General features: G+C 44.7%; 1 protein-coding gene across 6 annotated transcripts in view; it reads left to right on the forward strand.

Annotated features, from left to right (window-relative positions):
• Foxn3 (forkhead box N3) overlaps nt 1-23397 on the forward strand; it is a 379981-nt gene that overhangs the window by 209101 nt on the left and 147483 nt on the right. For all 6 annotated transcript variants that reach the window (XM_077109127.1, XM_076849759.2, XM_076849763.2 and 3 more), the window contains one exon: nt 12695-12810. In XM_077109127.1, coding sequence (XP_076965242.1) covers nt 12695-12810 — 116 coding nt within the window. The remainder of the gene's footprint in view (nt 1-12694; nt 12811-23397) is intronic.

The raw sequence follows: 23397 nt of genomic DNA on the forward strand, positions 1-23397 counted from the left end.
TGGCAACTCAGGAGACCCAGGTTTGAATCTTGGCTCTCTGCCTTTGTTGATTGTGATCTAGGGCAAGCCCCTGTCCTTTCAGAGCCTGTTTTTGTGGCTATAAATGGCCTTAATAAGCTTCTCAGATTCCTTCATCCAGTTGTGTAGCGCCACCTGAGATATTTGATTACCCTTTGAAATTTGCTGTACAAACAGAAAGGTGATGTTTTATTTGCAAATGGTCATGCAAAAGCAGCACCATAGGAAGCTATAAAAAAATGACAATAGTATGTTTTGACTTTGGTGTTTTGTCTGAAATGAATAATTAAAGAAAATGTGTGTGTGTGTACATCAGAACGCATTTGTGTGGCATTCCCACTCTGGGATGTACCGCCTTCAGGGCAGGGGGTGATGGTGGTGACTAGCCTGGGAATGCACTGTGGTTTTTATTGCATCTTGCCACCTGTCCACCGCAGTGACTGTGACTGTCAGTGATGTGTTTTGGCCGTGAGGTGCAGGTTCTTGTGTTACTGCTTGCATTGACCTTAGGCAAGTTAGTCAAGCTATCTGTGGGGTCATGATATTCCTCACCTTCTAGGTGTGCTCAGAGAATTAAATAATGCACGTCATCATATGCTCTGGAGGGTACTCAGCTTGTGGTCACTACTCAGTGTTAATGAAGTTGCTGCTGGTCTTTGATGCTAACTGCTGCTTTTATCATTATTACTAAAAATGCATGTGTCTACCCTGAGCTGTGAGCTGGACAGTTGTAGGCCAGGTGACTCAGCAACATCCCGAGTGAGTTAAACATATTGTGTGTGTGTGTGTGAGTGTGTGTGTGTGTGTGTGTGTTGTGTTGGGATTCAAACCCCTTCTTTGTGCATGCTGAGCGAGTACTCTGCCACCAAGCCCTGCCCCTAGCCCTAAACATTTCTGTGTATAAAAGTTTTCATGAATAATCAAGCTGTGGCCTTTTCTTTTTCTTCTTCTTTTTTTTAAACTTAATAGTTGAAGCATGGTCTGAGAGCGTGTTTGGTAAGGATGGTGTGTGTTCCTGGACAGGGGAGCCCAGTTTCTGTGTCCCCCTTTCCCTGGGAGATAGGCATATGAGCCCAGGGGTCCTTTCTGAGGTCAGTTGAGGAGAGGCATGAGAGAGTGGCCAGGTGAGAGGCAGGGAGTGTTGGTGAAGCCCAGGATCTTTTCCCTGGTGGAGTTTCTCTGACAGTCTCTTGGTGGCCGCGCGGCCCCCTGTGGGTGAGCCTGTGACTGGCTCTCTGGAGGTCTGTGCCTCAGGTTGCATTGAGTTCCCAGATGGGGCTGAGGACAGGTGTGCTGCCCCGGGTGCCCCTCTGGCCCCATAAAGATCTTAGGCTCTGTGCCTGAAGCCCCAGTGAATCCTCATGGCAAGGGTGTCCGTTCAGTTTTCACAGCAAAACTCAGCACTTTGGGGGACATATATGCAAATGTCCAGGGTAGGTAGCAACTCCCACCTGTGGCCCATTTGGGAAGAGGAAGATGTGATAATGACATTGAGGATTGAGGCCATTTGCCTGTTAAATACTCTGAAAGAGGCCTCCAGGAGATTAGGCAGGAGCCACAGAGAGGAGGCTTTGGAGGCAGCGGGCCAAGTGCCATGCTGTCTCTGGACAGCGGCAGGTCCCAGTAGCTCTTGTTGATGGGTTGGAGGCAGGTCGGCAGGTGGATGGACTCTATTCCCTTAATTTTTCCTTAGCCCCTTGACCCGTCAATCCCAGGATTCCTTCATTCTGTCTTCATCTTCCTTTTCTTTCTCTCCTCCCTCTGTGTGCCCTGCTGTTTTCCTCAGGGGCTCCCCCCCACTCCCCCAGGCCCAGCTCTGCTCTGGTGGCACTTTGCACATTTGTCCCTCTCTTAACCAGGAGCACTTGCAGTGTTGTTTGTTCCTTGCAGTTTTTCTCACTTGGGACCAGGGTGGTTTCAGTTCTGTCTTAGTAGCATGGTGCCACCACGTCACCATTTCTTGAAGGGTGTCCTTTGCTGTTGGGTCCTTCTGCTGGGAGTTGAGAGGCACTGGAAAGGTGATTTCTCCTTAAAAGTGGGATTGCTAAAGTTAGCAAGATGTTGTGGCTCAAAGACGGTTCTGCAACCCAGGGACTCCCAGGAGGGCCCCCTTGACCACCAGGAGGGTCAGGCCCTGCTTATCCATAGCCTGTGGCCTCTCCTTAGAAAACACACACCTGATGGTCTTGTTTTACTGAGAGAACCTGGGTCCTGGGACCATTCAAAACCGAAGGCCAGAAATGGAGCGTTAGCGCACACTCTCCGGAATAATACCTGCCCTAGCCAGGTACTTGGAACAACTTTTAGTATGGAAATAAGGTGATCCAATTGTATGTGCCAATTAGATAAGATCATAGTGGAGCATTTAAAAATAGATGAGTAACTATGGACAACCAGAAGATAGAGTGGCCCTAGGTGGGCCAGTTGTAACCCAACCAAGGTGTCTCTGCATGTCTGACCATGTGTGCCTTTAATACCTCCCATAAACTCCCACTGCTGCGGGCTGCCTGCCTGCTCTTCCCCCGCCACTCTGAATGCTCATAGCTGAGCTCTCTGCTTCGCCTGTGTTAGGCTCCAGGTTCCATTCCCAGCTCTGCAAAAAGAAAAAGAAAAGCATGTTTCTAATGGTCTTTACCGGTCTTGAACTTTTAAAATAACCGAGTTTTTATTTATGTAAATATGATGAATGGTGAATGTTACTTCCTCTCATAGCTACTAGTTTTAAGTCAGTTTGCCTTTTAAGCTTAAAAAAAGAGGCAATTTAATATACATCTTTTATTCTGTCATTTGTGCTCTTTGTAATTTGCGCATGCAATTTTAACTTTAAGATTGTAAGTGTGATACAAACAACTATTATTTAAAAAAGAGGGATCTACCCACCTCCAGCGACTTGACCACACCATTGCATATTCCCTTTCATGTCAAGTAACGAATAAAACCTTGTAAACGTGCCTGTCTTTGTTTCTGTAATGAATTTGTTGGTGGACACACTGACATGGAGAATTTATCCACATATCCTGTGTGTGCATGTGAGGATCTTGAACTTGTGTGATTAGTAGTTGGGCTCTTTGAGGTCATACAGCAAGGCTGGCATTAGAAGTATAAAATGACCAGCTTTTATACTTCCTGTGTGTTTTGTGCTGTGTTTGACATTCTTGTTTTTGTTTTTTTTTCTTAACCCTCCTATCTCTGTGCTTTTTCTTGAAATGGTACAATTTTCACTTGTAGTCATAGTTAACCCTTTTTGGTTTCCCAAGGAAAAAGTGGTGAAATTAATTTGGGAGAATATTCAGATTTGTTAGATAAAAACGGTCATTTTAAAGATGCCAATTCTTTGGCCTTCTGACTGTGTATGTGTGTGTGTGTGTGTGTGTGTGTGTGTGTGTGTGTTGTCACCTTTCTTTGTTAGAACTTGCCAGTGTGGTGTTTGACCTTTGGCTCTCGGTGGCCCTTGGTGATTGGGATGCAGTAGTGTAGGTGTGCAAAAAGTAACTCTTTTCAACCCAAACAGACACCTACTCATCTGACCGCCTTTGCAAGATGACTGCTTCCTGGCCCTGACCCCTGTGGAGGTGACACGGTGACTGGTAGGGAGCAGGAAGAAGAAACTGGACAGGGTGGCCCCAGCTCTGGTGGATGCCGATCAACTGGTTTCCCCTCCTGACTCCCGCCCCCGCGTGACTCTCCCCAGCAGGCTTCTCCTAGAGATTAATTTGGTTTTAGCCAAATCTTGGGGATTATTTTGGTTTTATTTAGGTGTTAATACAAGGAGATTATTGATTCTTCCTGCTTAGATTGAAATACACACACAGCCATCCCACCACGTGCCCCATGTCCTCCACTCCAGGAGAGAACAGAGTGACATTCATGGTGCTTCTGAGGGAGCTGGGGCCCTTCAATCATCACAGAGCACAGTTATCTGAACACCACACAAGTCATACGTTAATTGTTATTTCTGTCTTCAGAGGGTCTAGAACATGCCTGTGAATAGTCACAGGACCACTGCAGGCATGGGGGTGATTTCCACGTTTGATATTTAGAGGACACGCCCCTAGGTGTACAAAATGCCCTTGGCTGGGATTATGAGGACCTAGATGTGCAGCCCCTCTTGCCCAGGGAGTGGTGCTGTGTGCCAGGTGGGGGTGGAGGTGCCACCCCCACCCCCCATCCTGGAGGGAACCAGAGCCACACTGAAGCTCACTGGTCCACTGACTTGAGTGAGAAGTTAAAATTTTTCTGTCCCTCCTTCTGCTGTTGGGGAAACAACACTTAGTAAATTTAAATTTAGACATTTAGCATACAGAAGCAATGATTAGAGTATTAAAAAAAAAACCCAAAGACCTTTCACTTCTGAAATAATTTTGTTACAGGAATTGAACAAGGATGTATTCAGAAAAAAATTCTTTGTAGTCCATGTTCCCCCCCACCCCCTTGGCTTCCCTCTTTGGTGTACTTGGCTAGTTTCTTAGAAGACCATTTTCTTAACACTTTTGATATTTTAAAGTCTCTCCTGATGTCTGTAGACTACAAATGATAGCATTTTAGATAGAACCCAGGTGCATTTAGGAATCCCTACTTGCTGGATATTTTGTGTGGTTCTCTCCTGCATTTCAAAGCAGGGGCCAAGACATCATGGTCATTTGCTAGAATAACCTTTCACTCTTCTGTTTCCCCCTCCCCCCGCCCCCCAAGTAGCATCTGAGTTCTACTGTGACTTCCTTTGGCAGAGAGGAGAATGAAATGGATTAACGGCCCCTTACCCTGGGGATGGTGTTGGGTGCCTTGTGTACATTATAGCCCAAGGTGACCCTTGGAGAAGGTGTCATGTGGGTGAGGAGGACAAATGTCTTTCCCCCAGTAACTCAGCAGCTCGGCAGTGTAGACAAGAACTGTACACGTGGATCCCTTGATGTTGGGAGCCACGGTGGGCTGCTTTCTTCTTGAACGTTCACCAGGAGAGTGCAAGAGTTGGTTTGTGAGTTTGTGTCTTCTTCACCATCTTGGAAGACAGAAAGTATGAACCCAGGAGTAAGACTGGGTGGTGGCAGGTTAGGGGGGGTGAGGAAGAGAACCCAACCTCCAAGAGGCCGGGGGCATGCCAGGTGGGAGCTGGAGGGGCTGTCCTGGGCGGGTCCCCTGGGGGAGCAGGTGCAGTTGACACCTTTTCCCGCGGGCCTCATCCTTCCCTCTGGTGTCCCATAGCCCTTTGGCCAGCTTATGTAATCCTCCAGAGTTGTTTATTGCCTGCCTTCCTCTGGGGCTGCAGCTCCCCAAGGAAATGGACCCTGCCTTTGGGTCCGTGCCCTGAGTGCCTCATCCTCTGTCACCTCTTCTCATGTGGTATGAAGTGATCTGATTCAAAAGGAGCCCCAAGAAGCACCCCTTCCTGAGGCCCGAGGAAGTCTGGGTGGGCTCCTGAACACTGCAGTCTGGCTGGGCCGCTGGTGCTGGCAGGGTGCCAAGCATGAGTTTTGTGGGAATGGGAGCCTGTGGGCCAGCCCCTGCCCTCCCCTTCCCCAGTCCCACGAATCCCTTTCTCCCTCCTCCTTGAAGGTTGCCTTGGCCTTGAGGAGCTGAGCCAGAGCTGGGTCAGAGAAGGGGAGCCAGCCAGGCGGAGTGGTACAGGCCCCGTTGCAGGGGTGGCACCCAGAGCCCAGGCAGGGAGCTGCATCTTCACAGTGAAACAAGCCCCGGCTGTTCCAGAAGCAGTCAAGCCTGCCTTCCAGACCCTGGGGAAACTTTGTTTATGTTGCACAGAATGGCCCTGGGATGACGAAGTCAGCTTTGGGACCCCTGGCTAGGAAGCCACAAGTGTTAGTCGGTGACAAATGAGGGGGCCTTATCAGTTCCAACTGCCACAAGAGTTCAACCTCCTTTCCCCACTGATAGCCAAGAGTGGCCGGGCCTCCAGACCCAGCCCTCCAGCCAGGAGACCCTGCCCAGCTTGATCCTCTAAGTCAGGCCTCACCCCACCTTGCCCCAGAGCAACCTGGAGGGCAGGCCTCTCACCCCAAGGAAGGAGAGGCAGCTTGTAGGTTCTCATAGGTTCTTAGTAGGGATTCCTAAAGGCACCCAGGTTCTATCTAAAATGCTATCCCTTATAGTCTACAGACACCAGCAGAGACTTTTAAATATCAAAACTATTAAGAAAACGGTCATCTAAGAAACTAGCCAAGTACAACCCCCATTTAGGAATCCCTGGACTGCCACATGGTTCTGGACACCGTGGGGACTGCAATGCGCAAAGATGTGACTCAAAGCAAGTGACCTCCTTGAGGCCCCACGTCCCTCCTGACTTTACTGCAGTGGCCAGTTGTTTGCTTTGTTCTATTTTGAGCCTTCCATTTCCACTTCCACCTTAATGCATCTGATGCGGAATGCTTCCTTTGGACCATGGAAAGTAACATCAGGTCATGGAAAACAGCCATGTGGATGGGTTTGTTTTGTTTTGCAGTTTGCCTCAATTGACAGTTCCACAAGTACCGTGTGCCAAGCATGGTAGGACCTCATTTAACGCTCACCACACTCCTGTGAAGCAGGTACTGTGTCACTCCCATTTTATAGGTGGAGAAACTGGAACTCAGAGCAGTTCAGTCCTTTGCCAAAGGTCACACAGGTTGGTTGGAAGTTTTGAAAGAAGATTTTGATTTGGTTCAAAATCTTACTTGTCCACCAAAGTAAGGGCTACCCCTTGAAAGCATGATGAAGTGCTTCTCACCGACTTTACAGGTGTGAAGTCCTGTTCCAGGAATGTGGCAGTGTTGATGACGACCCATGTACTCACAGAATGGTGATTTAGTCTGAGCACCTGATTTATAGATCTGAAGTAGGCCCCGGGGAAGGAAAGCAAACTGCACATGTGTAGCCCTTTCCCAGGACAGCGATGGCCGGTGCAGCCCAGCCACTACTGTGTAGTATTTTTTTTTTTTACTGATGAACTTAATTAGTCTCTGTCTATTCCTTCCTCCCCCTGTTCCCCACTTGCGACCCCTTTCTTGCCTTGGAGCACTTTACTTAGATCTTCATCTACAGCCCTCCCCAACTCCGCAGGACCTAGCCCACGTCTGTTAATCTATGAAGATCCTTACCTGGTTCCTTGGTTCCCAGACTATAGCGCTTGGAGACTGTGAACCCTGAGCACAAGTATTGGGCCGTAGGCCAAGGGATCCTGAACTGTGTTTTTGTAAATAAGTCTTCCTGAAGCACAGCCGTGCTTATTGGTGTACGGGTCTGGTTGCTTTTGGGCCGCAGTGGTGGAGTTGGGTTGTCATAACAGAAACCATGTGACCTACAAAGACTGAAATAGTACCTGTGGTCCTTTTAGAAAAAGTTTACCTACCTCAGCTCTGGAGGAACCAGCCATACTAAACCTCAAAAGCCAGAGCACCTCAGATCTGTCATGCTCAAGAGCTTTTGCTGTAAAGGTGGGGCCGTGGAGGAAGTAGCAGGGGGAAGACAGGTGGCCTGTGTCCAGTAAGTTCTTCCAAATACTGTAATCGGTAGATCTTGGTAGATAGAGAGTCTCAAAGGGTTTATTTTCAAGAGTGCAGGATTTCCTCCTCCTCCTAATCGACCTACTTAGTCACTCAAATCAACCTTTGTTCTTCTCTTTTCTTTCCCTGCCACTTCTAATCCAGGGCCAGGTCCACCTGTTCTCCAGAATGCACGGTGAGGCTGTCTTTCTCTCCACCTCCACTGCCCTCACCTGAGCCAGCGCCCTGTGGTCATCCTGGGCCTGGATGCTGTATCAGGTCCAAAGCATCTCTGAGACCCCTGTGGCCGCTCCCAACCCTACGCACAGTGGCAGTCTCCTCTCCTCCAGCTCCTCACTCTCTGTATTTCCTCCCTGGCGGGTAGCACCATCTGTCGCCATCTTATTTATTTTATTTCTTTACCTGCTCGCCTTATTTTCCCCTCTGGGATCCAAAGGTCAGTCACTAATTTTTATATTTTCATTTACTAATGTGTCCTCCATGGCACCTGCCACACGAATGAATAAACAAATGAGCCAGTGGTTGAGAAGTGGGTAGTGCTGGGAACATCTCCGATGCAGCATATGAAAAACATCAAGAGGTTTCTTCTTTTCGCCCTTCCTTCTTCTTCTTCTTTTTTTGATTCCAGGGATTGAACCCAGGGTGCTTAACCACTGAGCCACATCCCAGCCCTTTTGATTTTTTTATTCTGAGACAGGGGTCTCCATAAGTTTCTTAGGGCCTTACTAAGTTACTGAGCCTGACCTTGAACTTGCAGTTTTCCTGCCTCAGCCTCCTAAATCACTGGGATTACAGCTGTGCGCCATCACACATGGCTCCAGGTATCATTTTAAATGCATGAAGAACTTGTACTTAGCTTCCTGCTTTATTTTGATGCAGCTTCTGCCTTATTGTCCCCCCTATTCCTCAAGTGCAGCCCTAAGCCTCACATTTGAGTATGCCCTCCATTCCTGCTGGGAGAGTCTTTTATTCCTAGAAGTGGTGAGAAAGAAAAGAACCCTGGAATCCATTGTCTTGGACCAGCGTTTACCAAATGTTGACCCAGCTTCCCAGCAAGGAGTATGCTACTCCAGGCTCAGTGTACCCATACTTACCAGATGGGACAAACACGAATTTCACAGTACATGACTGTGCATATTTTCTGTTCTTGACTATTCTGTTTGATTCTGTTCTGTTCCATTAAAACAAATAGCAGTTGTGATCCATTCTCTTGATTTCGTGACCCATGAATGGATCATAGCACACTTTGAAATACAGTATTTTAAAAAATAGTGTCTTTCCTCCAGAGTCCTCAATCTAACCAAGGGACCCAAACGTGAGGCCAGTGTCACATAGACCAGCAGGTGCCTTAGTGCAGGTCTGAAGTGCTGCAGGGTCGTGGGATAGAGGTATGAACCACAGGATGGGCCCTGGAGGCCATGTGGAAAGATGATACCTTTAGATTTAGAGTTTAATTTAGTTGTTGTTTTTTTCCAGATGTTTTTCACTTATCACTTCAGTCTGTATATACTATAGGCTCCTTTCTTTCTTGTTCCTCTTGTGTATTTTTATTATTATTATTATTAACAGAGCTATTATTCCCCAGGTGCTTTTTAATTAAAAAAAAATATAAAAACTTGGCCTCATTCTTTTTACTCATTTTCTACCTTATTCACATTAGTTTTCTCTCAGGGTGTGAATGTTATATTTATACATAATGAAAATGTATCTATAAATGACATTTTCTTCCTTTATTATTGTGGATTCCTTAACACTTAATGGTGCATGGCCTTCATAGTTATTTCCATTCCAAACAAAAAAGACTGCACATGCTTGCCTTCATCTGAAATGCAGACATTTCTGTAAAAGCTCCGAGTCTCAAGCTTATTGTGCAACTAAAATCAAATCACACCCTCTTTCCCCTGCAAGGGGCATTCAGTACGGTTTTCTGTAGCCTCAGAAACTTGAGTACTCTATCCTCTGCACATTTCCACTTTAAAACATTGTCAAATAAACCTTTTTACTATTCTGAACTGCTACTGCAACCTGGAAGGCTTGCAAATGAGGTACTCGCCTAGCCTCCCCTGGGGCTCCCCCCAAGCATGGCCTGATGCTGGCCCTGGAATTGCAGGCATTGACAGTCCCTAGGGGTGTGTCCCCAAGAAGCATTTTATTTGTTTGTTTTTTTCTCTTTGGAATTCCAGCGTTCTAAGTGTGAGATATATTGAAATAGAGTCTGGTCTGTAAATATCAGCAATTCCTAAACCCTGTTGCTGTAAACGGTAGGACCCGTCAAGGTGGGAACCATTACTTAGGATCCAAAGCCTGAGAACATTTCTTTGGTTAATGAGCATTGGGAGTACATTTGGCCACAGGTATTGACCAAATTTGGAATTAAACCTTAACTGGATAATCACACTCCAAAGACCTGGGTGAAAGGAAACTTCTAGAAGGAAGGTGGTTACTCATGGCTGATGTTGGCTTACTAAGAAGGGGAAGAGTTATGATGGCTTGTGCCTGGGGTGTGGTGTGCAGAGAAGACAGATAGAGGGAGTGCAAAAATAAAGGAAGATCTTAGAATGTTGAAAAGCTCACTGAAGCCAGGCCAGCAGCTCATGCATGCAGGCACTTTGCTGGAGGGCCCTTCATCCTAACACTGATGGAGCTGAAGACTCCTCAGATTTGATTTAATGAGACGTTGTCCAGCCACACTTGGTCTCCCTTCTTTTGTCAAAAAGGTTAGGTTAGTCAGCCCGGTCATATATGCCTGTAATTCCAGCAGGTTGGGAGGCTGAGGCAGGAGGATCGTAAGTTCAAAGCCAGCCTCTGCAACAGCGAGGTGCTAAGCAACTCAGTGAGACCCTGTCTCTGAATAAAATACAAAATAGGGCTGGGGATGTGGCTCAGTGGTCTAATGCCCCTGGGTTCAATCCCTGGTAGCAAAAACAAACAAACAAAAAAAAGTGAGGTACATGAGGCTGCCTGTAAGTTGCAGCCACTGTGATAGGATTTTGTGTCTTGCCATCCTGGGTTTTGTACATGTCTCCACCAATGAGGAAGCCATGACTTTCTGAGGTCCCAGACCACCTGTTCTTACCATTTCCCTGCCTGCCCCTCTGCACCTGGATCAGTTACTGTGTGACAGTTCTGCACAAATCCGGGGATTTACTTCGTCTAGTTTTAAAACAGTAGTGAATCATAGTGAACCATTGGCTTATCATTACTTACCTGAGAGGGCCAGTTGTTCTTCTTTGCTTTGTCCTTGGATTTTTGGTGTAAGATTAAATTCCTCCAGTCTGAGAGCCACTGTGATAAAACCCAAAGCTCTTAGTTTCCAGAAGTGAGATAATCTCATTGCAGAAATGTTTGGATTGCAGACAGCGATGGCCCTCCATGCAGTTTAGACCATGCTGTATGGTACCCGAAGGGAAGTCCCCTGGCCCAGGGCTCCAGAGGAGCCTTTGATGGTGGGGTCAGGCCAGCTTGACATGCCTTGGCGGTTTGTTTACTTTATTCCCTTGTGCTAAATCCTGCTCTCCCTTGCCCCTCCCTACACCTCCCCACTCCTTACCTTTTGGCTTTCTTTAAAAAGTGTGCTGCACAGCTTTTTTTCTACAGGGAAAGATGGAAGCTCCGGGGCATATTCCTGGGTAGCCTGCCAGTTTTACATGGAAAATCTCATCAGGTCCCTGAACTCTTCTGAATTTGAAAATGAACGCATGAAAGGGAAGGCAGGACTGTTGCATTTTCCAAGGTTGAAGTCTTCCAGGCTTTCAGCATCCAGATGATTAAGCTGGGAACCTTGGCATTTATCATAACACAGGCCCACCTGACCCAGACCTGTGTCTGGAGTCAGAACTGCAGCTGGAGCTGGGTGCCTGGGGTGGCCCCAGGTGCCAGCCTGTGACCCTGGCTTTGTGCCATTCCCCTGTTCTCAGAGCTGCAAAATTGATGATTTTTGATTTCCCTGTTTGCTGATGTTATTGATAGTATATTCATGGGTGCTGTGGATAAATAAGGTTTGTAAGAAAACTATTTGGTGAATTGAAGATTGAAACACAGAATTTAAAAAACTTCTTTATACATGTTTGAAAATAACTTGTGTTTGGTTCTCCTTCTCTGGAATTTTCTAGGCCTCCCCTCCCCCCTCATAGTCATTAAATACTTTTCTTGTTTGCTTTCTAAATGTTGGAAGACAGCACCAATCTTCCTGTAGTGGAACAGTTGTGAAAATAAGGGAGTGTGTGGCTGAAAGCATGGAGTGGACGCAGGTTTAAGTAATTTAACTTCTTTTCTTTCCAAATCGGTAAATATTTACAAATCAACCACATCAACAATTTGGGGACACTGGGTCACTTGAAAGCTTGCAACTACAGAGCACTGCCCGTTGGCCTGCTGCCAGCTCCAGTGGCCACGGAGGCAGGATTTAACATTTTTTAAAATATGCTGATCATAGACCAAATGCCTCCAGCCAGCCCCAAAGTGGGCCTCCAGGACAACTTCCTCATCTCCACGGAACAGTTTGAGGAAATTTGCATTTTAAAATTTGACTTCTAAAGATTCAGCTCTTAAGGCTGGAGCAGATTGCTGTGAACTGAGGAATCCAAAAAAATAAATGCCAGATTCTGGCTTAGGGTTATCATTGGTGCCTGGGATCTTTTGTTTCTTGGGGAAGATAATTGCCCAAATCCATTCCAAGCATTTTGTGAGAAGTTAGAAAAAAACAAGTGGACTAACTTTTCCATTTTTGTTAAATGGCACTGACATAATGTGGTGTAAAAACATAACTCTAGTTTTTAGAGCAGAGATAGTTTTGAGGGTGTCTCAGCTCTTTTTCCTTCAACATTTGAAATCTGGCAAAATTAAAGATTTTTAGAAGAGAATTCATATTGTTGTTCAGTGTTGACACTGAAAAATCATAAAGGATTTCCTTTTTTGGGGGTAGTTTGGACATGAAATCATTTATCATTGAATCAGCATAATCTGGTAATGATATTCACTGGGTCTGTCAAACTTAATACGAGGAAGATTTAAAAGCATTTTATGGTGTTTTGTTGTCTGAGGATGATATTTAAGTCTGGCCAACAGTCAACAAATAAATGAGAAGCTTTTAAAAATAACTAGGGTAGTAGCTATTTATTTCCTTCCTGCAAAATACTTGACACTTCTGTATTAATGCTTTTGTATTTTAATTTCCTTTGCAGAGTATTGGGAAAGGGTCGTTATGGTGCATAGACCCAGAGTATAGACAAAATCTAATTCAGGCTTTGAAAAAGACACCCTACCACCCACCTCCCACCTCTCCTCAGGCATATCAAAGGTAAGCAATACCTTCTTTCTTTTGGGGGGATCTACTGAAATTGCTTTTATTTTGGCAGAGGCAGGCACTGCAGCTAATTTCATAGGCTGCATGAGGTTTCAAAAATAACTGCAGATAAATGAGAAAGAAATGAAATATTATTAGTAGGCATATCCATTGTTGTATTTCCTGCAAACCTTACCGCTTCTGCTCCTCCCGAGGAACAGTGTTTCCAGAAGGCTTCATGGTGGTAAAATATTGTCTTCCTGAGTAGAAACATTTACAAAGAAAAGCTGACAGCTTTCATATCTCCTGGTGTCACGTTTTGTTGGGATAAACATACAGGAATGAGTCAGGCGAGCGATGCCATCTTCCCCTGACCTGAGCTGTGTCTGCTGGCGTTGTGAGAAGGCTCGGTGGGTTGTTGTCTTTCCTGGTCTCCATGTAGACAGTGCTCCTAAGTGATGGGTTTGTTGTGGTTACTTCGTGTTTGCTTCTTCAGGAATTGTAGGGGACAATGGAGACCTCTGCTCTCCTCACGCCCATGTGTTGGGAGATTGAGGTCATGAGTGCCATTTTTACTAATATATAATCAGAGTGAAGGGTTAAGTAGATTGTCATTTTTTGGAAAAAGCATATTAACGTTAGATTCAAAGAAAGAGACATATGACATGAAACAGCATTTTAAAGTGGATTTTATCTACACATGGTGCTTGGGTCCGAAGTGCATCCCTCAAAATTTCAAATATTATGTTAGAAGATGTATAGAAATGTTTTTGTGGCAGCTACCCTAGTCAAGAGAACTTGTCCTTGGACTACACAGTTTATGTTAACTGGGAGTGGCCTGGTGTCAAGAGATTTCTGGAGTTTTATAGTCCACTTCTCGCAGATGCTTCTCCTGGTCTGATGCTGGTTCTGTAGGAGGCAGCACAAAGTGATCCTCCAAAATGGCATTAATGAAGTTCTTGTGCCTCTAAGCCGAGAAGCATTCCATCACAGGCCCTAGACAATCAGTCTTCAGCAAGAGACCGGGAGGAACAGCTGGGCTCTCTGAGAAGACTGCTGTATGTCTGCGTTTGCTAGGCGATTAGCGTGATGGTAGCTATAGCAACTGGAGTGTCTCCATAGTAACGCGTAGCCGAGACAGGTGCAGTTGCATCACAAGGCTGTTTGTTGCCTGGCAAAAGGACAGGCCATTAGTACTTAGATATACGCTGTTGCCTTAGAAACAAATAACCCTACATAGCAACTACAGTTGGTTTGCAAGGTTTGAAAAAAAAAAAAAGGTTGTAGCAGCTTTTGTCTGTGTTCATAAAAATCAGTGGAAGCATACTTTATTCAGAATGACAACTTGAGGTCATATAGCTGGAGGAGATAAAATGGGATTTTCCAAAGCAGCCCAGCTGACATTGTAGAAATGTCCAGAAGGACAGAGCCATATGCTTGGTTTTCTCCTTGTGGCTGTAGCCACTCCTGAAATGGAAGGGAACTGGGACTGGAGTGGAAAATTGCTAATGTTTGGGGTTGTTGGCAGAGAGGACCCTGATTATTGAAGTATTTCCTGGATTCTGGATTTGCGTGTTCCTTTGTCATTCTGTGTTCCCTCCCCGCCAACACACACACATTCCAAATTGCAGGGAATACACTTCACTTACCTCTCCAGTTTTGCCTCAGAAGTATTTTGAATCCCTTTGCTTCTAGGAAGTTAAGAACATGAGTGTTATTCACTGGGTCATATCATTGGTTCATTTAGGCCAGTATTTTGTTGCCAAATGTGACCCCGAGGGAAACGCAGTAATTATTTAATAATTTGAGGGATTATAGTGGAGCTCTGGGGCTTGCAGGAGGAATGTGTACTCAGGCAGGAGGCTTTCTGAGCTGGCCTCAGCCTAACGACTTCATTTTGGTTTTTAATATAGGCATAAAAATACAGACAAAGCAGGGTTTTTATGCGGAAAATAATTTCCAAACAAATACTTCGGGTCCTGTCCTGTCATCTGCAGTTCTTTTCTCCCAGTTGAATGAGGGGGAAAGCGTTTCTACCACGTACCCATGCAGGTGCTTAGATTTCACCTCCGTCAAGGTCGCTGGATGTGGAGTGAGATGACAGGTCAGCTTCTAGCTTGCTCTTCCATGCCTTGACTCCGAGAGCCCTCGCTGCCTCTTCCCTGGAGACACTCATGCCTCCCTCTGGGAGCCTGGGGTTTGCTTCCAGAGCACTCATCTGTGAAATGGTACTGAAGCTACCAAACACTAGATGATGGTCTCCTATTCCTATGGCTCACAGTGATGTGGTCTTCAACTCGACTCTAAACCACCAGGCTACTTGTTGGCATGACTTTAGGGAGATGGGAGTGGAACAAGGTGAGCCATTGAACTGGGACCAAAACTTGCTGAATTGGCATGATCTGGCCAGGTCCACTGTGATGCTGGGAATCACCTGTTGCCGTGAAGGTCACCAGGGAAGGATTTGGCTTCTGTGGATCTGGTACTTTGTGTGCTGGAGAAGATGGTGATTAACCAGATGGGCAGTTATTGCTAGTACTTGCAGGTGTGCTTGGCAGGTAACGCTGAACTGAGCCGCAGGTGGCTGGAAGCTGCAGGGAAGATGAGGAGTCTGGAAAGACAGCCCCAAACCTTGTTTGCATCCAAATATACTGCCATCCACGGCCTGTGCCTCTGGGTTCTGGTGTGCCCTGTGAGATGTCTGCTGGGTGCTCCTCGACTCTTTTTTTTAAAATTCTCTTCCCTTTTCTTTTTTGGATACAAAGAACAATTTGTGGATTGTTTTTTTAATATAAGCACAGAGAGTTCAGTAACATTAGCCATTGGATTAGTTTCCTTGGGCTGCCATAACAGAGTACCACAACCAAGTGACTCAAACTATAGCAATTTGTCACCTCAGGGTTCTGGAGCCTAGAAGTCTGGTGTGAAGTTGTCAGCAGAGTTGGTTCCTTCTGAAGCTGTGGGGAGAACCTGTTTGGTGCCTGCCCCTGGTTCCTGGTGGCTGCTGGCCATTTTGGCTTATGGAAGCATCCTGTTGTTCTCTGCCTTTTTCCTCACGGTGACATTCTCCCTGTGTGCTATTTGTCCCTAAATTGTTCCTTCTTAGAAGACACTGGTCATATTAAATCACGGGCCCATCTTATTCTAGGATGACCTATTTTAACTTCTCCAGTGACCCAGTTCCCAAATAAGGTCACATTCTGAGTACCAGGGACTAGGACTTTGATGTAAGAATTTTAATTCAATCCTTAGCTGCCTTCTCTCTCTCTTTTTTTTAAATATTTACTTTTTAGTTGTAGGTGGACACAATATCTTTATTTCATTTTTTTTTTTTTAAATGTGGTGCTGAGGATCGAACCCAGTGCCTTACGTGTGCTAGGCAAGCACTGAGCCACCACCCCAGCTCCTAGCTGCCTTTTCTTTAAAGAAGGCATTTTGTTGGTCAAATGTAGAGAAGCAGAAAGTAAGAAAATGTTCAAAACACAAGATGAAGGGGATGCATCCAAAGGATGCAGGGGCCATCCTTAAATTGCTCCCATTAGTCCAACTGGGAAGATTGGAGCAATGAAATAAGTGACATCTTATTGCCTTATCACTGACAGCGCAACTCAAGTATCTGTGAGCCCATATTTATATAAATGAATAAATAAGAGAAGAGGCACATTTCCCATACAGAAGAATTTCAAATAATTTACGTGGCTGTTCCTCCATTGGAGGTGGGGCATATTTCCCCACTTTCTGAGTGATGGCGTGTAATGACTTCTTTGCAAGAAGTAGAATATGGGAAGGGGTAGGAAGGTAAGTTTACAGTAGGAAAACCCATCAAACACTACCTACCTGTCAACGCTGACATCACCAGTGATGGATGTTGTTAGGTGTCTGTTTGATGATGTCACGAACTTAGCTCTTTACCTCTGGGTTAGTCAGCTTTCTGCTACTGTGACAAATACCTGAGCTAAATCACATCAAAAGAAAAGATTTATGTGGCTCATGGTTTTGAAGGTGTCAGCCCCTGGTTGCTTGGCCTTGTCACTTTGGGCCTATGGCAGAAAGTATATCATGGCAGGAGCAAATGGTGAAGGAATATACTCACCTCCTAGCAGCCAAGAAGCTGAGAGACAAAGAGGAGGTGCCAGGGTCCCAGTGTTTCCTTTGAGGACACGCCCCCCAAAGACCTAACTTCCTCCCACTAGGCCCTCCCCAAAAGGTTCCCCCACCTCCTAATATGCCACAGGCTGTGACCGAGCCTTTAGCATGTCGGCCTTAGGAGTCAGATGTGTCACCATTGTGCCACAGTGTCCTTAGCCTCTGGTTGTTTGGGGGACACTTTTAATCCAGATCGTAACAGAGGTCTTCCTCCCCAACACGCCTAACATTAGTCTCATCGTGGGAAAACATGAAACAGTGGTTTTGTTGTCTGGGGGGGGAGGTATTCTCCAAACAAAATAGCCAATTAGCATTCCTCAAATTTGTCATACAAAACAAGGAATGTCTGAGAGACATTATAGACTAGAGGAGACCAAGGAGACGTAATGGCTCAGTGTAGAAAATGATCCTGGATGGGATCCTGGAACAGAAAAAGGGCATTAGAGAAAAAGTAGTAAAATATGAATAAACTGTGAAATTTAGTTGTAAGTAAGTAATGTGTCAGTGTGGGTTCCATGGTGGTGACAGATGTCCCATCATGACATAAGACACTCACATTGTAGGAAACCAAAGGGAGGGTATGCGGGAACTCCCGATGCTATCTTTGGAACTTTACTGGTTAAAACAAAACAGCTTCCAAAGCCCGGTTATATCAATTTTTAAAATATCCAAATCTTTTTGGTGTAAAAGGAGTAAAATCGCTGCCTCACTGAGAAGTTGCCTGTTGCCTGTGCCTGTCGTCCTTACAGAACCCTGAGGATCTGCTCCTTGCACTCTTCAGTTCTCTGTGCCATGGATGTGGCTCGCTCTCTGGAGCCTCTGCTGGGTCACAGGAGGGACGTCACGGTAATTCAGGTGCCACAGTTCCTGGAACTTGATTTTTGTGAAGTGGCACTCAGCTGTGCTTTGTAGGGTCCTCCGCTGGCTGAGCTCAGGGCACGAAGGCCAGATCAGCTTTGCCAGGGTCTGGCTTGTGAATCTCAGAATCTAGATCTGGGAAGAGGAGGGAGGATGTTATTTTTGGATGTCTTGCCTGCACCTCTTCAGAAAAGTCGGATGAGCTATTCTAATATTCAGCACATAGTAATGCCCCTCCTTCCTAGATGGGTGTATTTCATTAAAGGTTATGTGTTTTAGTCAGCCTTTTTTTTTTTTTTTTTCTTTTTTTTCTGCTGTGACTAAAAGACCTGACCAGAACAATTTTAGAGGAGGAAAAGTTTATTTGGGGGCTCACAGCTTCAGAGGTCTCAATCCACAGATAGCAGGCACCATTCCTCAGGGCTTAAAGTGAGGCTGGACATCATGGCGCAAGAGTGTGGCAGAGGGAAGCAGCTCACGTGATGATCAGAAAGCAGAGAGAGACTCCACTCTCCAGACACAAGTATATACCCCAAAGCCACATCCCCACATCACCTCCTTCAGCAACACCTCATCAGCCTTTAACCACCACTCAGTTAATCCCATCAAAGATTGATCAATTCACTGATTAGGCTATGACCCAATCATTTCTCCTCCAAACCTCTTGCACTGTCTCGCAGGAGCTTTTGGGAGACATCATATCTAAACCATAATAATATGCATATTTTTAAGGCTTTGGATAGATATTGCCAAATTGTCTTCTGATTTTATATTCTGTTCTAATGTACACTACCACCAACTTTTTAAGGAAATAATTTTTCTAACTTTTTCTCAAAGCCTGATGGTTAAATAAAAAGGTTGTTTCCCAGGGATGATTTTTAACTGTTGGATTTTTTTTTTTTTTTTTTTTTTTTTTTTTTTTGGTACTGGGGATTGAACCTGGTGTGCTCTACCACTGGATACGTTTCTAGCCCTTTTTTTTTTTTTTACTTTGAGACAGTGTCTCACAAAATTGCCCAGGCTGGACTCTAATTTTCAATCCTCCTGCCTTAGCCTCTTGAGCAGCAGGGATTACCCCCAGGGTTAACTTCTATGATGTTGATACTTTATAATGGGGCATTTAAATATTAGATCAGTACTAATTTTAAACAATATTAGATAAATGCCCTGTAAACAGTAGATGCAGTCATAGTAATGTTTATGAAGACAGATTATTGTAAAAAATTGTATATATCTGTATTTTAGGTAATATTTTTACTGGCATAGGCACTAATTCAAAAATCAATTGGCAGAAAAGTATTTTAATCCTCCCACAGAGTTTTTTGGTACTGGCAGTTGAACACATGCCAGGCAACCATTCTACCACTGTGGACTTTTACTCCAACCCTTTACCTCTTATTTGATCCAGGGTCTTACTGAGTTGCCCAGTAATTTGTGATCCTCCTGTCTCAGCCTCCTGAGTAGCTGGGATTACAGACGTGTGCCCCCATACCAAGCTGGGAAACAGGTTTTGTGATTCATGATACCACGTGGTTTATAGAAAGTGTCCTGGATGATCAGTTTTCAGAGAGTGGAGATTCTCTGTTGTGAGTCCGACCAGTATAGCTTTGTAGGGTGGTTTTTGGTAGTTCCAGAGAAATCCTAGCACCTTGTCTGTGTGATGGATCTGCCACACTTGGGCTCTAAATGGGCAGAAACCGGGATGGAAGGGGCCTTTCGTTTTCCGGTGTGCCTTCTATTTCTTGTTAAAGCATCTTCACTCTTAAAATAATGGTCATGTTTTATATTTTGTTTGAATATATTATCGTTTAACATGTACAGAGGTCAAAAAATCTGCAAGGTTTTGATGATCTGTATCTAAAGATTTTTTTGGATGACTTATTTTCTAAAATTTGCAAAAACATTTCAAGAAAGTTTCTTTTGCTCTCACCTAAAACAAACAAACAAACAAAAAAATCAAAAAACAAACAAACAACAAAAAAGGGAAAAAATCTCAGACATTTAAATAGTTGTTTAGCTTTTTATGGCTTTCTTTGTTTCTTCATAGTAATTTAGTGAGCCCCCTGCCCCAAATACAGTCACGATTTCCCAAAGGTTTTGGTCTTCCCCATGTTGAGGTTCTAACTGAAGATTGTCAGTGTTTAGTGTTAACTCAGCAAAAGGTTTTATTTTATCCTTCCTGCTGCCCCGTTCATGTTCTTTGTCTTTATAATTTTTAAAAAATGCCTACATGGAGTAATATTGCTAGGGATGTAGAAATTGTTTAGAGTGGTCATTGCAGATTCAAGTTAAACCATCAGCACCCCCTCCCCCCCTTTGGTGTTGGGGACTGAACCTGGGGACTGAACCCAGGGCCTTGTACATGCTCATTCTTTAGCAGGTGCACAAGTTTTGACTGAAGGCATGGTAGTGGGGGGCTTGGGAAATGCTTGGGGAGGAGGTAGGTAAGGTACTGAGGTGTTTGGGGAACTCATCCTTTTAAACAATTAGAAGATTAGCAAATCCTTAAAATGTTAAGCTTGTTAACATAGCAGTGTTAATTCCTCTGCTCAAAATGCTGAATTTGCACACAGCAAGGAATAGCTTGTTCATGGCTTGGATAGGATCCCATAATTTTTTAATTTATAAGACATCTTTCATTCTGGTTATTCAGGGTATAGTGCACTTAGCAGTTGGCAGAAGAACTGCAAAACCACAATAAAATCTGTTCTAATTCACAGGGGAGGAGTTTAATTGTTAGATCATTGCATTATTTTATGTTTTAATTCAATCAAGCATAAAAAAGAACGAGAGGCTTTAGATTAGTTGTATCATTATTACACTTCCATTTACTTGTAAGCAACAGATCTGATGGAAATCATAAATTTGTTTTTGAATGGCCCTCATATTCAACACACTTGTTTGTGTAAGTTTAACTTAAAAGGGTGAGGTATTATGTATTTGAAGGATTGTTAAAACTGGCTTTTTGCTTAGAGAATAGTAAATTTTAAAAAATCAATAAGAAGCTTCATTGTGGTGAGTTTGTAGATGGGTATGCTAAATTAACGGGTTTGAATAACAGGGTTGTCTAATAATAGTACTGCCAAATATCCCTTTTAATTTGTCAAAAAAATTGGAGGGGGCCCATAATAGAAAAGGCTTCAATTATAGAGGGCACTCTTATTATTATTATTATTTTTCAAAAACACAGTGCCCATTTACACCATGAGCTGTAAAAATCCATTCGTTGACTGTACTTTTACTTTCATATCAAATCATATTATCTGTTGACTTCATTGTATCTTCAGAGTTGGTTTTATGGAATACTTTGAATCCCAGCATTCCCCTTCAGCGGGCTGTCCATTGTACATTTATTTCTCATTCAGTCCTACATTATTTTGTAGAAAGCAGCCCCTGTTATCTCTGGACACGTAGGCACTAGGCGCATCTCATCAATACTGTGCTTCCTTCTCCACTTTGATTTTGTGTTCTCACTCTGAAAGGCTAATCCTGAAGCAGGTGGGCTGATTGTAGGTTTTACCCAGGTACTAAGTGGCACTGGTAGCCCAGGGAGCCCTGCAGAGTTGCTTTTTCATCTTTTGCTCTTGGGGTGCCCCTGCTCTCTCTGGTTGATACTTTAATAACAGAAGCTTTAGGGTCTCTTTAAGTCTCCTACTGATAAATTTTTGTTGATCTAACTCCTGAGATGATGGATAACAAAGAAGTTGCCTGTTTCTCATACCTCCCGGGAAGAAAGTTGAGGTGTTGATGGACCCAGTGGGGGTCTGGAATCTTTTCAGATTTGCTTAGTGTTTATTTGGTTCTCTGGGAGCCGACTGAGGGCCTGGCAGATCCCTGGTCAGGGCCTTTTAGGCTTTTTTAGAAGGGGAGGGAAATACCTGCAAAGCCTCCCTGACCTGCATTCTAGAGAGTTGTCAAATCCCTCACCTTCCCAGGAGGGGAGAAATTGATCTCTGTGTTAGAAATATAAAAGAACTGGAGTGCGGGGCGGGGGGTGGGGGGGTAAAGCAGGAAATCAGTGATGTACAATGTGAGAAGACGGGCAGCAGTTTCTTTGTTTTGCAGCAGTGTAAAAATGACAGATTTTTTTTTTTTGAATCATAATAATAAATATAAATACCACTGTCAGGTCTGAGCCGCCCCTTATTGCCAGCTTCTGGTTACGTTAAATACTTCAGGATTTTATGGATTGAAAAAGAGGGGGATTAGAAGTAGAGGTGTAAATAGTTAGATGAGACTGTGGAACCCCTCATTCATGAAAGATATGAAAAAGGAAGGTAGAATGAAAAGATTAGTTTACCGTGTATCAGCCGAGAGTTCTGTTGGTCAAATGGTATCATAGGTTCATTAAGGATAGTGGGTGATGTGGTGAGTAGGCATTCCTACTCCACCCCACCCTCCATTTTTGTTTGTTCTTTTTAGATATATAGGACAGTAGACTATATTTTGACATATTCTACATACATGGAGTATAGTTTATTCTAATTAGGATCCCATTCTAGCGGTTGTGCATGATGTGGAGTTACACTAGTCATGTATTCCTACATGAACATGGCAAAGTAATGTCTGATTATTTATTCTGCTGTCCTTCCTATGCTCATCCCTCCCCTTCACTTCATTCACCTTTGTCTAATCCAGTGAGTTTAACCCTCCCCCGCATTATGATCTCTAATATACAACTGCATATTAGAGAGAACACTTGGCTACTGGTTTTGGGAATTGGCTTATTTCACTTAACCTGATAGTCTCCCGTTCCATCCATTTACCGGCAGATAGGCATTCCCACTTTCAGGGTGGATCAGACCTCTCCAGGCAGTTTCTGTCTTGATGGAAGGGGCACATGGGCCATGGGCTGCCACAGGGGTACTGTGTTATTGCTGCAGAAGGGGAAGGTGTAACATCCTGGAGAAGAACACCTCCCGAAGGTAAGCATTGCAGCCACCTTCACCTCAGCCCGGAGGGGTTTGCATCCAGGAGTGGAAGTTACAGCCAGATTAGAAGGTCTCTGGCAGAATAGCATCTAACACTGTGCCACACACACAGCAGAAGGGAGTGCTTGGGAGGAAGGATGATGCCGGATGCCGGCTACCTCTGGGGAAGATAGTCGAGGCTAGACAGCCAGTGGCCTGCGATGTTCCAAGGAGTCTAACCATGGCTGAAGAATGGCAAGGTTTTCTCTTTGAGCCCTCAGAGTCTGTTGAGCTCCCATGGCCGTCAGTGGAATCACTCCCATGGCATGGTGTTGGCCATTTTCCCAGCCCACTGTGCAAGGTGGAAACCAAACATGAAGGGAAGTACGCACGGCTTGGTGGCTCCAAAGTGAGAGGTCGCATCTTCTCTGGATGTTAAGGGACTAAGTTGGTTGCTCGTGATTTATGCCTACCATTCCCAATTTAGTGACACTACGATTTAGTGACACTTCTTTGCGTTTCCTTCCTTGTGAGTAAAATGATCACTGCAGTGTTTTGCCAAGCAGAAGATCATTTCCAAAAGCTGTCCATCAACTTACGCAGACCTCTCCCTGTTGTTTACCTCGTGAATGATTGAGGAAAGCACCCACCCTTTGTGTAAGTCTGCATGTGGAGCCAAGCTGGTGTC

The sequence above is a fragment of the Callospermophilus lateralis genome, chromosome 3, assembly GCF_048772815.1.
Source record: "Callospermophilus lateralis isolate mCalLat2 chromosome 3, mCalLat2.hap1, whole genome shotgun sequence".
In the NCBI taxonomy this organism is placed as follows: Eukaryota; Metazoa; Chordata; class Mammalia; order Rodentia; family Sciuridae; genus Callospermophilus; species Callospermophilus lateralis.